Source organism: Pelodiscus sinensis, chromosome 11, assembly GCF_049634645.1.
Source record: "Pelodiscus sinensis isolate JC-2024 chromosome 11, ASM4963464v1, whole genome shotgun sequence".
Lineage (NCBI taxonomy): Eukaryota > Metazoa > Chordata > Testudines > Trionychidae > Pelodiscus > Pelodiscus sinensis.
This window is the reverse complement of record NC_134721.1, coordinates 34,973,470-34,990,156: the sequence shown is the minus strand read 5'-3', so window position 1 is coordinate 34,990,156 and position 16,687 is coordinate 34,973,470. Positions and strand designations below refer to the sequence as shown.

Sequence of the window (16,687 nt, the reverse complement as noted above, 5' to 3'; positions counted from 1 at the left end):
GAGAACATGTGTGTGTGAAACAGACTGTGGTGAGAGATATAAAGTGATTGTGAATTAGACATTGTGAAACAGAGCATATGTGTGTGTAAAAGATGAATGCTTGCACAAGACTCTCTGTGTGTGTGTGACATACTGAGACCATGAGCATGTTCACACTACAAAATTAAATGGAGCTAACTGCATACCACCACTGCAGTAATTATGTCACTTGTGCATGTCTACACTTTGCACCTTGTGTGGGCAGCTCACATGCTCAGCAGGAGCACTTGTACCAACTGAACTGTCAGTGTGAGGCATTATGGGATCGCTCCTGAAAGGCAGCAACAGGTGCCTGACACTGTGTCCATGTACTACACAATACTGACTCCACACAACTAGTGAAGCTGGAGTTATTAAATCAGTGTAGAAGATGAGCGATATCAACAGGAACGCCATTTCAGTGCAGACTCCTACAGAATTACATAAGCTGTTAGAGTTCATAAATTGCCTCATGCCGATCTAACTCTTTAGCATAGTCCAAGGCTTGTGTTTGTGTGGGCACGTCTACACTACAACATTATTTTGAAATAATTAAATTTGAAATAATAACTCCTGAAATAATAAAATCAAAATAGCATTTCCTCACCATGGGGAGCCTCAAAATGAGTCCAAGGCAGGCTCCATTCATGTGGACATGCTACCTCGACATAGAACCCCAGGAAGCACTGGGGAGTAATTACTTTGATTGACTCTCGGGAGTAGTTATTTCGAAATAGCAGCAGCGGAGCATCCACACTACTGCTACTTCAACGTAACGATTAGCACTATTCCCCGAGGAAAGCAGGAGTACAGATTTCAAAATAACCAACCCATTACTTTGAAATAAGGGGGCTGGTAGTGTGGACGCTCCGCTTATTATTTTGAAATAAATCCCTAGTGCAGACCAAGGCCGTGAGTGTGTACATACAAACACCCACTCTCCACTGCCTCTTGCTGTCTGGAATGTCATATTCCGGGTGATGTTATTGGTTACACTAGAGATTGGGAGCCAGGATTCCTGTGTTCAATTCCTGTCTCTGGAGAGCAAAATTGCTTTACTTACTATTGTGACAGAGCTGTAGAGGACCCAGTGGAGGTTTGTGCCAGGTGCTCCACAGACCCCAAGGCAGATCATGGCTCCATTGTGTCAGGGGGTGGGGTGGGAGTGCAGGCCCTGCACTGAAGAGCTCCCAGTCTAGATGGACCAAGGAGGGATTTTTCTCCCTGTTTGACAGATGGGGAACTGAGGAGCAGAGGGATTCAATTGCTTGTCCTAAGTCAGACGGGTTTCTTGTGGCAGAAAAATCTAAACCCCCTGGCTCCCAGCTGGTGCCTCCCTGCCCCAGACCATTCTAGCTGAGAGGTCCCCAGGTGGTGAGGACACAATGGGATATGGCTGTGAGGTCGCAGCAGGTTCCAGAGCAGCGCATGTGTCAGGCTGTGTCAGCTCCCTGGGGATTGGGCCATGACTACCCTGGTGTGGTCTCTGCCCTTCCTGCTGCACTGGGCTGTCCTGAGCAGGACCCTGATCCTTGGCCAAGCCAAGGGCCCCTGTGAGAAGCAATTCCGCATCAGGCAGGAAGGGCCAGGGACCGAGGGCCAGGTGGGGAGCCCAGTGCAAGTGGTGATGGTGTGTGGGGTAGCCGTGGCTGTGATGTATGGCCTCATCAAGGCTGTGGCTTCAGATCCTGACTTCGAGGAAGAGGAGGAGGCAGAGGAAGCACAGAGTGAGGTGAGGGTGCAGGGATACCAGCCTTGCAAAGGAGGTGGTGATGCCAATTGGACAAAGAGGGCAAAGCCAGCCCAGGAACAGAGGCAGGCACACCAGTTTGGCAAAGGAGGTGGAGACCCTGGTCTGGCACGGGGTGGGAGAGGGACGGGAGAGGGGGAGGCAATGCCATGAGCCCAGCAAAGGGGGTGAGGGCCTACGTCAGTCTGGCAAAGAGGGCAAGGCTAACGCCAGGAGTACATGTCCCTCTGCTGCCACATGGCTCCAGGGCAGTCAGTGCATCACACCCTCTGCCATGATCCCTGCCTCCTGGGCTGGGATCCTGCTGACACAGGGGGATGGGCTGTCTTGGTCATCTCCAGGCCCACACCTGTGCACTCTGGTCCTGAGATACATGGCTGGCCAGGCATGCAGAGAAACCATCCCAAAGGGCATTACAGCAGGAGACAGCTATGGAGAGTGGAGGAACACAAGGAGGGTTTGCCATGGGGTCCTGGGAATAGCCAGGGAAACAGGTATCAACAGCAGGGCAGGGGAGGATGGGGGATGTATGGAGTCACTGTATTTCTATCCATCCATTTCCATATCCACTCCCCCCACACCTCTCCATCTCCCACACCCATTCCTCCATCTAGGCCTATACATACTAATCTATGTATTTATACAACCATCAAACCTTCCTCATACACACACCCCTCTATCCATCCGCCCGTCCCTGGTGGTGGGGAATCCCCCAGGGGAGATGAAGTTTGTACCACCCTGGCCCTGACCCCAGCTCTCTCCCCATGGCCAGGCCAGCGAGGGCAGCAGCACGGTAGGCAGTGAGGTGGGCAGCAAGGCAGTGGCTGTGCCCCCAAGGCCCGCACAAACACCCAGGAAGGCCAAGGAGAAACACCTGCGAAGGCTGAATCAGATGGAGAGGGAGCTGCAGGGCTTCCTGAATGAGCTGCGGAGGCGCAGGGAGGCGCTGGAAACTCCGGGGATGCAGGGGACTTGGGGGGCACAGGGAGAGGAGATTTCCCCCCCAGAGTGGGACCTGGACAAGCTGCGCGTCACTGTCTATGAGATCTCAGAGGACTCTGACTAAGAAGGTAATAAAGGACTGAAAAGCCTGTTTTGTCTAGTGCTGCTGCATTGTGGGGGAGATGGCAAGGGAATGGGATGGAGAATACAGGGGGCAAGTGAATAGTGGGGGAATCAGTGGGGGAGTATAGGGAGCAAGTGGTGGGGGGCTGGAAAGAAGGATCAATGATGCAAGGATGGGGGAAGAGGGTGGAGGAGGATTGGAGTGGGAGAATCAGCGGGGGAGGATGGGGCAGGTGGAGGGAAGAGTGAAGGACTGCAAGCTTTGAGATACTTGGGGAAGAAAATATGTCAAATGTGATAGAGAAAAACGGAAGTAGTGAGATGAGAGGGAACCACCAAGGGGGCTGAACATTATAAATCCAGAAGAATAGAGAGAATGAATAAAAGTAGAAGTGAGATAGATAGATAGATAGATAGATAGATAGATAGATAGATAGATAGATAGATAGATGGTGGGTGGCTACAGGGACAAAAGGATGGATATGCAAGTGGATGGGTGAATGCAGGGCTTGTATGTGGATGGATGTATATGGGGACTGATGGAGTGAATGGGGATGGATAGATGGATGAGAGGCTATGGGGATGGATGAATATGTGTGTAGGTCTCTATGAGGCTAGGTGGATTGATGTGTATGTGCAGAGGAGCTGATAGAATTGCCGAGCCCCGGGGCAAGGTGAGGGGGTCCCAGCAGCTTATTCCTGGAAGGGGTGGGACCTTGGACAGAAGGGGAGGAGATGGGGGCAGTTAGCCCTCAGCACCAGCCAGAGCACGCCACACCGTGTCCCCCAGCCAGCCCTCAGAGCTGCCCAGAGTGCACTAGGCAGATAGATGGGTGTGGGAATGGATGGGTGGATGGCCGGGTGCCTATGCGGATGGGTGGATGGGCAGATGGAGTGGCGGTGGGTGGATAGCCGAGTGGCTTTGGTGATGGCTGGGTGTCGGTGAGGTGGGCGCTGGCTGGATCTGTGCCCAGGCTTCGGTGCCCAACTAGAGGGAAATTGCACTCGAATCTGATTCTGGGACACCCACATACTCCGTTAGGATCCATATCCCATGGCGGTTACACCCCACCCCCGCCTCGCCTCCGGACCCCGCCCCTTACACTCAGCACCCCCACATCAAAGCCCCCTGCAGCGCCCCCTGCCGGCGCAGCGCCCACTTCTCCCGCGCCCGGCGGGAGTCAGTCCCCGGGCGGAGCAGCAGGGGGCAGCGCAGGACTAATTTTAGTGGCGGAGGTTGGGACTGGGGGGGGGGGAAGGGGGGCGGATTTTCAGCCATTCTCCGCCCCCGCCTCCCCCTGCAGCGGCCAGTCTCCGGCCAGGCTGGATCGCGCGGCGCCGGGATGCCTGTGCAGCGCTAGCCCGGAGCCGGCTCGCAAGGTAGGGGGCATCGCTCTGCAGGGCTGGGAGGGGCTCGGGGAGCGGGCAGCTGAACTCGGCGCAGGGGAGGTGCTCCGTGCTCTACAGCAGGACGCTCCCTCCCCCCCAGCCGGGACGGGGTTATGGAAGCCGCTCCCATCCACGCACCCCCCTTAGACTCGCGGGAAAGCCAAGATGGGGGGGGGGGGGTCACCGCAGCACTTCCTGGTCCACATGGGGCGAAGGACCCTACCTCGGGACGGGAGCGGGGCTGGGTCTCATCGGTGAGGACTCCTGGGTTCTAGTCCCCATATCCGATCATCCTCCCACCTCCTCCTGTCCCCCAAACCCAGGGAGCCCCCCTGGGATAATGACCCCACTGCGGGCTACAGTTGCCCATGGGATTTTCCATGCACGGGAATCATTGTGCAAGGGCAGCCGGACACTTCCTTCCCCTCATCCTTCTGCCCCCTTACACATCCACACACTGCCCCTCACAATATGCCATTCTCTGCCCCACAATGGGGTCTAGCCTAGAGGGTTCAAGCGGGAGGCTGGGAGCCAGGGTTCCAGCCCAGGCAGGGAGGGGAGTGGGATATCATGGGGAGGGCAAGGGCACATGGTCTGCATGGCTCAGAGTGAGCATCCCAGCCTCCTTCATCCCCTCCTGTGTCCCCCTCCTGCCTCCCTGCTGTTGCCCTTTGGCCATAGGCCAGCAGGCTCCTTTCCCCATGTGCCCAGAGCCCTGGGCTGGGAATCAGTTTGTTCCTCCCATTTCCCACCCTCCCTTCTGGAAAGCCTCAGGAGGTTCCATGGCGCTGGGCCAGGGGACGGAGGCTCTTTGCCAGGAAGAGTGCTGGGCCTGGAGCCAAGCTGGAAAACCCTTTTGAGAGGCAGTAGATGTGGCGGTGATGGTGTTAAGCCACTTTCCCCTGACTCCCTCTCCTCTCCAGCCTGGCAAGGGCAAATGGGAAAAAGAGATCCAGCTACCCTCCTCCCGCAATCCAGGACAATGTTTGTTCCTATGGTCCATCCCCCAGGATCTGTGCAGATCTACTTATCAATTAACAACGAGCTCAGGATGCAATGCCTCCCCCGGGGTAGAACATCTCAGTAGCTCCCAGTGTGTCACAACAGATCTCAATATATCCCAACCCATATTGGTAGAGCTCCATAGAGCCCAGCAGATCAAAACAGGTCATGTCAGATTGCAATAGTTCCCATCAGGCCATAAGAGATCACTAGATCCTCCAGTCTGCCTTCCTGTGTATCACAGGTACGGCCCACAAGTTCACAGTCATGACATTTGGTCTTTGGTGTGCTTTTACCCTACAACAGGGGTGGGGTATCTCAGGTCTGGAGGCCAAATGTGGCCCTCAGCTTGCCTGGATCTGGCCCCTGAGGCTCAGTGCCCCCTGTGCTGGCACTCCAGCCCTCTTGCTGCCCCCTGGGGGCTGGAGTGCACAACATCTACTAGGCTGGTCCCCCAGGCTCTGGTGTGCAAAGGGAATATGGGGAGTCTTTCTCCTCCTCAGTCGGGGGCCACAGGGTTTTTTTTCCCACTTCTCACTTGTGTGCAGCCCCTGACTGATTTTTCTGTGAGTCAGTGGCCCCTAATCCAAAAAAAGTTTCCTCACCCTTACCCTACAGTATACAGATTTCACAGGGGGAAACCAGCATTTCTCACACAAAGGGTACATCTAGACTACAGGCTTTTGTCGTCAGAAGTTTTGTCGACAGATCCTGTCGACAAAGCTTGTGTCAACAAAAAGCGTCTAGACTGCATCCAGTTCTGTCAACAAAGCAAGCCGCTTTGTCAACATGACAGTGTAAATGCAAAGGACAGTGTAGATGCAATAACACCTTCTGTATACAGAACTCTGTGGACAAAAGGCGTTATTCCTTGTAGAATGAGGTTTACAGTCGCTGACAAAACTGCCGAGTTCTGTTGACGTTATGTCGACAGAACTCAGCAGCAGTGTATTCGCAGGGATAGTTTTGTCGACAAAACCCTGTAGTCTAGACACACCTTAAGGGTCCTGACCCAAAAGAGAGCTGCAGAGGGTTGCAAGGTAATTTTAGGGGCATCATGGTATTGCCACCCTTACTGCTGTGCTGTCTTAAGAGCTGGGGGGCTGTGGGCCAGGTGCCTTGTTCCGAAGGTGGTACCCTGCCAGCAGCAGCAGCACAGAAGTAAGAGTGGCAGTGCCATACTGGGCATATTTCTGCGCTGCTGCGCGGAGTGGTTCTGCCTTCAGTAACAATCACTTTATGACCCCCCCCCCCACGCCCTCCACAACTCCTTTTTGGATCAGGACCCCTGCAGCACTATGACATTTTTTATTTAAATAGATGAAATAATGACTTAAAAATCATATGACTGTGAAATTGATCGAAATGGACTGTAAATGGTAGAGCCCTAATCATAGGCCATTCCACTTCTCCCAGGTACCTCTCTGTCTAGCTCAATGACTTACTTTGACTGAAGCATTTCAGTCCTCACAAGACCAACCTGTTGTGAGCCCCAGGGAGAGAACAGGAGAGATCCAGGTGTCATTCGTGTCCATGGGCCCTGTGGCTGCAGGGAATTGGTGAGGTGAGGCATAACTGGATAATCCTAGCAGATACCTCAAAGTCACTCCTGTCAATCTGACCTCTGGGAAAATTCCTTTCCCACTCCAAATCTGGCAATCAGTTACATCCTGAGCATGGGAGCAAGACCTGCCAGCCAGACGACGGAGTCTCTGGACTATCTCAGGGTATGTCTACACTACAGAGTTTTTTTTTCGGAAAAACAGCTGTTTTTCTGAAAAAACTTCAATTGTGTCCACACTGCAATCACGTTTTCAAAAAAAAAAAAAAAATTGAAAGAACTGAGAGTATGTCTACACTACCCTCCTAGTTCGAACTAGGAGGGTAATGTAGGCATACCGCACTTGCAAATGAAGGCCGGGATTTGAATTTCCCGGGCTTCATTTGCATAAGCGGGGAGCCGCCATTTTTAAATCCTCGCTGGTTCGAACCCCGTGCAGCGTGGCTACACGGGGCTCGAACTAGGTAGTTCGGACTAGGCTTCCTATTCCGAACTACCGGTACACCTCGTTCCACGAACTACCTAGTTCGAGCCCCGTGTAGCCGCGCTGCACGGGGTTCCAACCAGCGGGGTTTTAAAAGTGGCGGCTCCCCGCTTATGCAAATGAAGCCCGGGAAATTCAAATCCCGGGCTTCATTTGCAAGTGCGGTATGCCTACATTACCCTCCTAGTTCAAACTAGGAGGGTAGTGTAGACATACCCTGAGGGGTTTTTCTGACATTGGTAACCCTCTTTCTGAGGAAGAAGCCTTTTTTCGAAAGAGCTTTTTCGGAAAAAGGTGTGTGTGAACGGGGAAGAGGGAGTGCTTTCGAAAGAGGAAAAAGCACAGGTGCCCTGGTGGCCACTCTGTCCATAGTAATCACAACTTACATGCGAGATAGCGTCCATTCAGCGTGGACGCTCTCTGTCAAAAAAGCAGATCGCTTTTTCGATGCGCTTTTACAGTGTGGACACTCCCTTTTGGAAGATGTTTTTTCGGTATTTCACAGCAGATCTGAATGGATCACACAAATCTCAGAGGCTCTTGGCGGATCAAAACTGGTCCTCCCAAGTCCCAACAGAACACAACAGTAAATGACAATCAATTCCTACGGAGCTCATCAGACTACAGCAGATCACAGTTCAGCCCAAGAGACCACACTAGATCCTGCAGTGGTTCACATTTGGGATGTAAAAAATATGTAAAAATATTAACCATGTAACCCATAAAAATTCTATCAGTTACACAGTTAACTGTGGGGCTCAGCTGCCAGCCCTGTGAAGCTTCCAGCTCCCAACCTTGCAGTGCTGCCAGCGGCCACCTCAGCCCATGGCGCAGCATGGTGGTGAGTCTGGCCACGTTGGCAGGGCCCGCCACAATGCACTGTGGGCCGGGGCTATTTTAGCCCAGCCAGGTGCTGGTTAACTGGTAAGCCTCACCCACTGGCTGAACACTGATTGACACAGATCCAAGTTGATCATGACACATTTTACTAAACATACTAGATTACAGATCACAATTGTAGTGGGTCACAAGTAATCACACTAGATCACAGTGAATCTAAAATGACCTCTTGCAGTTGGGAGTCAGGACTTCTGGGTTCTTTCCTCAGCTCTGGGAGGAGAGTGAGGTGCAGGGAGGCTGGGAGCAGGACTCCATGATTCTGGGTTGTGGAGACAAACCCCTCTCCCTGTTCAGTGCCTCAGTTTCTCTCATGGCCAAATGGGGAAACGTGACTTGGTCTGTGACACTGCATCTTCTGGTGAAGAGGGGAGTGGCCCTGCCATCCCCAAGATTAGGGTGACCAAGCAGCAAGTGAAAAATTGGGATGGGGGGTAACAAAGAAGGTTAATGGACAAAACCCCAAAATATTGGGATGGACTCGATAATGTCAGGACATCTGGTCACCGTACCCAGATGGGCTGGACCTGTGGGGGCGGGAACTGGTTAAGACAATTCCCTCATAGCTCTTTTCTATTCTCTCTCTTCCCCTTTCAGGTTGTGAAATCAGTTCTCTCTGGGCCCTGGGGTGCATGGCAGGCAGAGGCCTGGAGCTGAGCTGCCTAGGGGAGTGTAGGAGGGAGGGGCTCCTGGGGGCTGCCACTAAGCAGCCCCCCCCCCCCGGCATATCCAATTAATCCTTCCCTTTCTGTGCTGCTTTCCCCACAGGACGGACCCCGCCTTTTCCCAGCAATGCGGCGCCCCAGCTCACTCCCTGTCGGGCTCCGCAGGGAAAGGAGATGCCACCCACAGTCGGTCTGAACTGAACTCTGAATTGGAGTACCCCGGGGAGACAATCTAGTGGGATCAGCCATGGAGGGGCTCAATGGCATCAAGGCCTGTCCTAAAGGTGTCTCTCAAGCCCTGGCTCAGGGCGGACAGGACTGCCCTGTTCCCTGTGGGGCAGAGGGTGCCCCAGGGAACCCTGAATGGAGAGGGGAGCCAGTCCAGGGCTCAGGGCTCCCCATAGATATGAGAGTGGAGGGACAGGCCCTGAAGAGGGCAAAGGCATCTCCTGAGGAGGTCTCTCCAGGAGTCCCGGCCCCATCCCCTCATGGAACCAAAGGGAATGAGGGTCCCCTGGAGGCCCCCAAGCTCCAGCATCTGGCTACAAGGGGACTTGGCCATGGCCACGATCGCTCCATCTCCAGCTCCTCTACCTGTTCCTCCTTCGAGTCCTCGCAGGAGTCGGACGAGGTCTTCAGTGAGGAAGAGGAGAGAGGGCAATCTGGGAGGAGGAAGATGCTGAAGAAGGTAAGACAAGGGGGGAGGGGGAGCTCAGTGCTGCCTTTGGGGTGTGAGGGTCTGGCAAGGGAACCGGGGTTGGGACAGTATAGAGCTGCAGATTGGGATTGGGGGGGACAGCAGAGCTGGTTGGGGAGCTCAGGGCTGGGATAGCAGGACTCGTGGTTGGGATTGAAGATCACCAGCTCTAGTAGCACCCGTAGACGGCTCTTGGACCCACTCAGGCCTATCCGGAGTACTTGAGGCGGGTGGGAAGGGCGGCCCCTTTCCGCTCCCCCCCACCTCTGCTGCCTCCCACGTCTTCCTGCCCACGGCCATGAGCTTGGCCCTGCTGCAGGCAGAGGAGGGAGGGGGGCTGTGGGCCCTGTGAATGCTGCTCAGAGAAGTTATTGCATAGAGGCTATATTGGGTAGAGGTTGTGTGGTGGTGTCAGTATGTGGCCCAGGTGAGCTGGGTTGTGTTTGCTGCACAGAGAGGTTGTATTGTTTTGGGGTTGTACTGTGCATGCTGCATGGAGGGGCTGTGTTGTGTAGAGCAGTGTTTCTTAAACTGTGTTCCGCGGAACACTGGTGTTCCCTGAACAACTCACAGGTGTGCCGCGACCTCGTCTTTGCTGTTGTCTTTTTTTGTCTGACAATTTTTTTTTTTGGAAGAAAATTTTCATAGGTGTTTCGCATTAAAAAATATTGTTGTTTGGTGTCCTGTGGTCTCAAAAAGTTTAAGAAACACTGGAGTAGAGGTTGTGCCGGGCAGGGTTGCGCTGGGGGATTGTGTTTTTCATGCAGGTTGTGTTGTGTTGCAGGCGAGAGGCGTGATGCAGGCGTTCAGTGTGTTACAGTGTGTTGTGCAGGGGTTGCCTGTCTCGCCCTTCTCATCATCTCAGTATCTGCAGAAGGATTCCCCTCTGGGCTCTGATGTCACTTCCTCCCCCCCCCCTTGACTGGGGGTGGTTGCGGTTCCTGGTTTCCTCAGCACTGGCTGAGCAAGTGCCCCCGCCTCCCCTGAGTCAAGAGAGAAGAAAGCTGTTGGGGGGAGGGTTGGCTGGCTCAGGGAGTGAATTGGGGCATCCCCCTGGTAGCTGATGTCAGTGCCTGCCTCCTGGTGCCATGGAGGTGGGGGCCAAGCAGTGATTAATGGGGGGAAGTGCTGGCCGCTCTTAAAGCTCCTCCCTCCCCCTCCCACTGAGGTCTAGGGCTTTGTTCCATGCCCATCCCCCTGGACTCATGCCAGTTCCCATCTTGGAGCATCGGTGCCAGCTGCCTACTGAGGGGGAGGGACGGGAACCTTCCACCCTCTGATCCCTTGAGCAGGCACCTGGAAAGTCAATACCTCCCTTTCATCTGCTGCCAGCCCCCCAGTGCCCTGGCCCGGGGAGAGGGAAATGGGGAGGAGCAGGGATCTTGTGCTCTGCATGGACGATGGATATGATGGTGCATCCTCAGTCCAGCCTTTCTCTCCGGCTGTGGATCAGGAACCCCAAATGGGTCATGACCCCATTTTCATGGGGTCTCCACGGCTGGCCTTAGACGTGCTGAGGCCACAGCCTGAGCACCACCACTGGAAGCCTGAGGGCTTCTTCCCCAGGCGGCAGGGCTCTGGTTACCTGGGGCTGCAGCCCTGGGGCTTTGACTCTACCCCCCAGCCGGGTGGTGGGGCTCGGGCGGGCTCAGGCTTCGGTCCCTCCTCCTGGGGTCATGTAGTGATGGTTTATCAGGCTGCAGTGCTGTGAGGCGAGAGAACCCCTATGTTAGCAGGTCAGGGAAGTAAGCGGAGGTGGGCATGGAGGGGATCCTCCTCACCTCTTTACACCCCTTGCCTCCTCCACCATCACCCAGCTCAGACCCACCCCATCTGGACACTCAGATTTGGACAGATTACCCGCTCCATGGATCTGCTGGGGAGGATCCCCGCTGGGATTCCCTCCCCTTGCCTGTGCTCCCTATTCACATACCTGCCCCCTTCCCTGCCCCCCAGCTTGTGCTCCTCCAGCCATCTGCCTCCTCTGTTTCCAGAATCAAGTCCCCCACCCCTCCCAACTTCCCTTACCCTTGAAGGGTTAATACAACCGGCAGAACCAGGGGCCAGCTGGAGCCGACTGTTGTGGAAAAAGTGAGCTCTTTTGGGTGGGTGCCAGGCCTTGGGTTTCCTTTGCAGCCTGCAAGGCAGCTGGGAGCGAGGCGCTGCTTGGAGAAAAGCCAGCACCCTACAGGGAGGGCTGCACAGGGGTTACAGGGCACCCACATGATTGCACAAATGTGTATAAGTGTGCAAAAGCAGGCAGAGCTAGTGCAAGCTCTGTGCGAGGCACTGTAACCAAGCTGCAAGGCTAGGATCAGTGCGTGGCACATGCAAAGTATGCACGAGCGTGTGAGAGAGCCGAAATGCATTGCGTCTGCAATGGTTTTGTGCGTCTGCAAAAAGTGTGTGTATCAACGCATTGCACCTGGGTCTGCATCTCTGCTCTGCAGAGCATGCATATCTATGCAGCATTGCTCCATACCTAGCTGGGTGGCTTTTGTTTGCACTCAGGGTGCATGTTGGCATCAGTGCAGGGGGCTCCAGGGTGCTACAGTGTGCACTGCATACCAGTGTGAGCCACAGGGCACGGTGCTCTGCTCAGCCCCCCCTGCAATTTGTGTGTGTGTAGCAGTGCATCACACCTGGCTGTCCAGCATGTGAGCACACCAGCCATGCTCTGCCTCCAGTGTGTGTGGCGTACGTGCGTGCGAGGCAGCGGGAAGCTCCCTTCCTGTGGGCTTGGAGCCGCGAAGGTTGCTGAGCTGAGATTTGAGTCGCTTGGCATATCTGTGAACAACACATATCCAAGAAACATGCCCGCCCCGCCACCCTGTCTCGGCATAGTGCAGCTATGCACTTTCCCCTTTGACGCCCAAGTAGCCATCTCAGCCCAGTCCCCGCTAGCGCTAGGGGAGGCTGCTCTACTTAAGGCAGATGACATGCCTGGGGGAGCTGGTGTGCGTGCTCCCCATCCTGCCCGCAAGCACCAACCCCACCCTGAGCCCCAGGCACGTTTTAGCAAGGTGCCTGCAGCCAGCACCAGCGGCAGGAAAGTCGGTTGAGTCACAGCAGGGTCAGAGCCCCAGCACCGGAGTGACTCAGCGCCAGGCACTCACACAGCAACGAGGCTGAGGCAGGGACTGCCTGCTGCGGACACCGCAAGCTGGAGATGCAGCCGCCTCTCAGATGGCACACAAAGGCCGTTTACACAGGGCGCTCTCACTCACTGCTGAGATGCAGCCTCCTCTGAGGTGTGGTGCAGGGGTTTGCACAGTGATTCTTCACCTGGCGCTGAGCTGTACCCACTCCGGGGGACTGTTTCTACAGGGATCTTTCACCAGTGTTGAGATGCAGCTGTCTCTGGAGGAGGGGGGTGGTGCTGTTTACACAAGGACCCCTTGCCTGGTGCTGGGATGCAGCCACCTCTGGGGTGTGGCAGAGGGGCTGTTTATGCATTAGGGGGCTTGGGCCAGTGTTAGGATAAGAGTCTTACTTTTAGAGGGGGTGGAAAATAGACTGCGGGAGAAGGGGCAGGGGGAGGGAGGGAGACAGTCTTTTGCCAGGCTGACAATTGTCATGTTTCCCTTTAGACCAAGTCATGGAAGACATTTTTCACCATGGTGCACTGGTCTCTGCGGCGGCACAGCTCCTGGGTGCAGCTGGCGGGGCATGAAGGTGAGAAGGGGTTCAGGGACTCTCCAGCCCAGCTCCCTATTGCGGAACGAGAATTGCTGGGTTCCCAATCCATTTTCAGGTGCTGTGGATGTTCAGGCTGGCTGAGGGACTTCCTGGCCACTGGTTATCACTGCGGCAGGGTCATTGGCCAGGGGAATTCCCTGCTCCAGGTAGGATGCCTGGCTTCTTGCCTGCCCCTCATTACCCCCACCTCCTTCCTTAGGTAACTTCAAGCCTAGTGAGGGGGGCCAGATCCTGAAGAAGTTCAGCACTGTCGAGAGCGCCTGCCTGGAGGCACTGATGGGGGATGCCCTGCGGCCATATGTGCCTGCCTACCATGGCGTGGTGGTGAAGGAGGGCGAGCGCTACATCCAGATGGACGACCTGCTGCGTGGCCTCGACACACCCAGCATCATGGACTGCAAGATGGGGGTGAGGTTAGTGGAGCGGTTGGGGGACAAATGCCAGTGGAGCCCAGTGCCCTGGGAGAGTGGATCCGCTGGCCCCAAGAGGAGAAGGGGCCTCTGTTCCATTCCCCACCAAGCCAGTCAGAACCTCACTCTAGAGCCACATTGAGGTGGCTGCCTCTAGAGACCAAAGACCCTATGTCCCAGTCCCACCCCTCTGCCTTTGCCCATAGGACATACCTGGAGGAAGAGCTGACCAAGGCCCTGCTGAAGCCAACCCCCCGCAAGGACATGTACCAGAAGATGGTGAAGGTGGATCCCAGCGCTGCTACGGCCGAGGAGCACAGCCAGGGGGCGGTCACCAAGCCCCGCTATATGCAATGGCGCGAGCACATCAGCTCCACTGCCTCCCTGGGCTTCCGCATTGAGGGTGTGACAGTGAGTGAGAGGGAGAAAGAGACTCCCAGCCCTGCAGGAACTCAGCTCCAGGCTTCAGCTTCTTGTGTAAACAGTCCCTGGCTCCTACTGTAGAGGAAGCTGCATCTCACCTCTGCAGTAAGAGAGCCATGTATCACTGGCCCTGTGCCCTGCCCCTCCCCCGGGGTGGCTGCATCTCAGCCAATACCAGGCAAGGAAACCCCGCATAAACAGCCCTTATGCCCCACCCCAGAGGTGGCTGCATCTCAGCAACAGGTGGGGAGCCCTGTATCAAGAGGTCCATGCCTCACCCCGTCCACAGTTGCATTTTCACACTGGATGGCTGCTGTATGGGGAAGTCTCTCCTGACTCATGCTGTGTCTCCTCTCACAGATAGAGGGTGGAGCTGTGCAGAAGGATTTCAAGCAGACCCGGACCCAAGAGCAGATCATTGACACCTTCCTGACTTTTACCAAGAGACGGGAAAGCATCTTGGTAAGGGATGGGAAGCAGGTCCCACAGGATCATTGCACTGGCCCGTTGCCCGTGGGGTAGCACTGTGGGAGTGGGGAGGCTCGGAAGGGGCCGTGGGTGGTGCAAGGCTGGCTGGTGGTGGTTGGAGATCTCAGCTGAGTCTCGGTGCCAGCTCACAGAGGGCTGGGACTGAAGCATGGGGGCATGAGGCAGCGTGGTCAGATGGGGAGAGGCAGCTTGATGTCTACCCTTCTCCATGCCTCCCCGCCTCACAGAGCAGATATGCCCCCACTCAATACCTTCTGATCTTACCTTGCAGAGAGCCTACCACAGCCGCCTGGAGAGCATGCGGAGCACGCTGCAGGAATCAACCTTTTTCCGCACCCATGAAGTGAGTCCAAGGGAACTAGGCCTCCAGGACTTCCCCTTCCCCCAGCAATCTGAGGGGGCCCACAGAACCTGGTGCAGGGCTGAAGGAACAGACTGGGCAAAGAGAGGGAGGAGGGACAAGAAGCTCCCCAAAGAGCTGAGGTGTGTGGGGCTAAACCCCCCAAGCTATGAGTCTATATCTCCAAGAGGGGAGAGGGACCCTCCCCTGCAATGTCCCATTCTCCCTGCCCAAGTCAGCCAGGCCCCTGGCCCTGGGGCATTGCTCCATGTCCCGTTCCCCACATTCCTGGGGCTGCAGCAGATTTGGCACCCCTAGGAGCAAATGCCTGCAATCTCTCTTCCCAGGTCATCGGGAGCTCCCTGCTCTTTGTCCACGATCGCCAGGGCCGGGCCAACGTGTGGATGATCGACTTTGGCAAAACGCTGCCAGCACCCCCCCAGCTGGCCTTGCGGCACAATGTGCCATGGACCCAGGGCAGCCATGAAGACGGCTACCTGATTGGATTGCACCACCTCACCCACACCCTGCAGGCTGCATGGCAGAGGCTGGGGTTGGAGGAAGTGCCTGCCCCCAGTGAGCCCTGAGGCTGGAACACCACAATGCCCTTTGCAGTGGGCAACCGCCTTTGGACCAGAGCTGCTCTCACCATGAGCCTTAAGTTGTGGGACTTTGTGAAACTCCACCTGGATGTGACTCACCCATCTCCTCTCTAGGGCCACTGCGCAGGCACTGGGTGCGACTAGATGGACGCCCAGGCCCCTACTGCATCTCCACTGGCAGTAAGGGGCTCGAGCTCAGTGGGGCTTTCCTCTATAGAACACCAGGAAAACCAGGATGCAGTGTAGCCAGCAGCCCAGCCTCAGAAATTGGGGACTCAGATCTCAGGCAGATAGGCCAAGGGCTCCATGCCTAGACTCATGCCATTAACTCCTAACAGCCAGCACCAGGAGAGGATTCAGTATTGGCCCTGCTTCCACTGGTAGTCAGCCCAGGCTCACCTTTAGTAGCAGTTAACCTCCGGGGGAGGGGGGGGGAAGAGGGGAGAGCAGGAGAAGTCTAACAGCCTCTTGGACACCTGGAATGGGAAGGAGATTCTCTGCTGCCCAGGCAGCCCTGAGGCTATGCCATTCTGAGCTGCCCTTATTAGCCTCCCCTGTAATGGAGCTTGAACTGGATACAAAGAACCAGGTTCTGCTTTGTGCGGCTAAATAGCTCCCACACCCCTCCGCACCAGGCAAGAAGTCCCTGTACAAACAGTTCCTGTGCCCCACCACAAAGGTAATTGCATCTCATGGCGAGGGGAGGAGGGGCAGACACATACAAATAGGGTAGGGTGGGGGTAGAATTTGGCTAAGAACCAAACTGGAACAATGAAACCCCCTGGCTGGTAGCTGGGAGCATCCTGTGCTGCTCCCGTTTCAGGGAATGAAAATAGATTTAAATTTAAGCCCCAGCAAATTCTGTGACTCCAGGAAGGAGAGAGAGATTCTAATTTTCCTCAAGTCACTTCTTCAGTCACAGCAGGAGAGGTCACACGCGCCACGGCAGGAAATTAATGAGGTGTCAATCCAGCCAAGTGGGTGCTGATCACTGAACCACCAGACCTAGAGTTGGTACCCCCAGGGGAAGTGCCAAGAGCCCTGGGGAGCAGGACTGGCACATCCCCATGCCCCTGAGGTGCTGTGATACCGATCAGGGAGATGGGGCAGGTGACCCCAAACAGGGAGGTTTCACACCTCAAGCCCAGCTTTGCTGCAGCAACATCTTAATAAAACCTGAGTGTATCTTAACCCAG

General features: G+C 55.5%; 1 protein-coding gene across 3 annotated transcripts; it reads left to right on the top strand.

The window, feature by feature from the left end:
• Positions 1–4,069: 4,069 nt before the first annotated feature.
• LOC102452199 (inositol-trisphosphate 3-kinase B-like) lies at positions 4,070–16,687 on the top strand. 3 transcript variants are annotated; one of them, XM_006136556.4, is made up of 9 exons: positions 4,101–4,213; positions 6,641–6,788; positions 8,935–9,519; positions 13,119–13,203; positions 13,427–13,640; positions 13,844–14,048; positions 14,421–14,522; positions 14,821–14,892; positions 15,237–16,687. In XM_006136556.4, exons 3-9 carry the CDS (start codon positions 9,079–9,081, stop codon positions 15,474–15,476), a joined length of 1,359 nt encoding a protein of 452 aa, XP_006136618.2. In that variant the 5' UTR covers positions 4,101–4,213; positions 6,641–6,788; positions 8,935–9,078; the 3' UTR covers positions 15,477–16,687. The 3 variants fall into 3 exon arrangements, with proteins under 3 accessions (XP_006136617.2, XP_006136618.2, XP_025033964.2); XM_006136555.4 differs by lacking the exon at positions 6,641–6,788 and having other exon boundaries at positions 4,070–4,213; XM_025178179.2 differs by lacking the exons at positions 4,101–4,213; positions 6,641–6,788 and adding an exon at positions 6,805–6,951.

Coding starts and splice junctions, on each gene's coding strand:
- LOC102452199 (XM_006136555.4), top strand. CDS start 9,079: ATGGAGGGGCTCAATGGCATCAAGGCCTGTCCTAAAGGTGTCTCTCAA. Junction 9,520..13,118: donor GGAGGAAGATGCTGAAGAAG/GTAAGACAAGGG, acceptor GTTTCCCTTTAG/ACCAAGTCATGGAAGACATT. Junction 14,049..14,420: donor TCCGCATTGAGGGTGTGACA/GTGAGTGAGAGG, acceptor CTCCTCTCACAG/ATAGAGGGTGGAGCTGTGCA.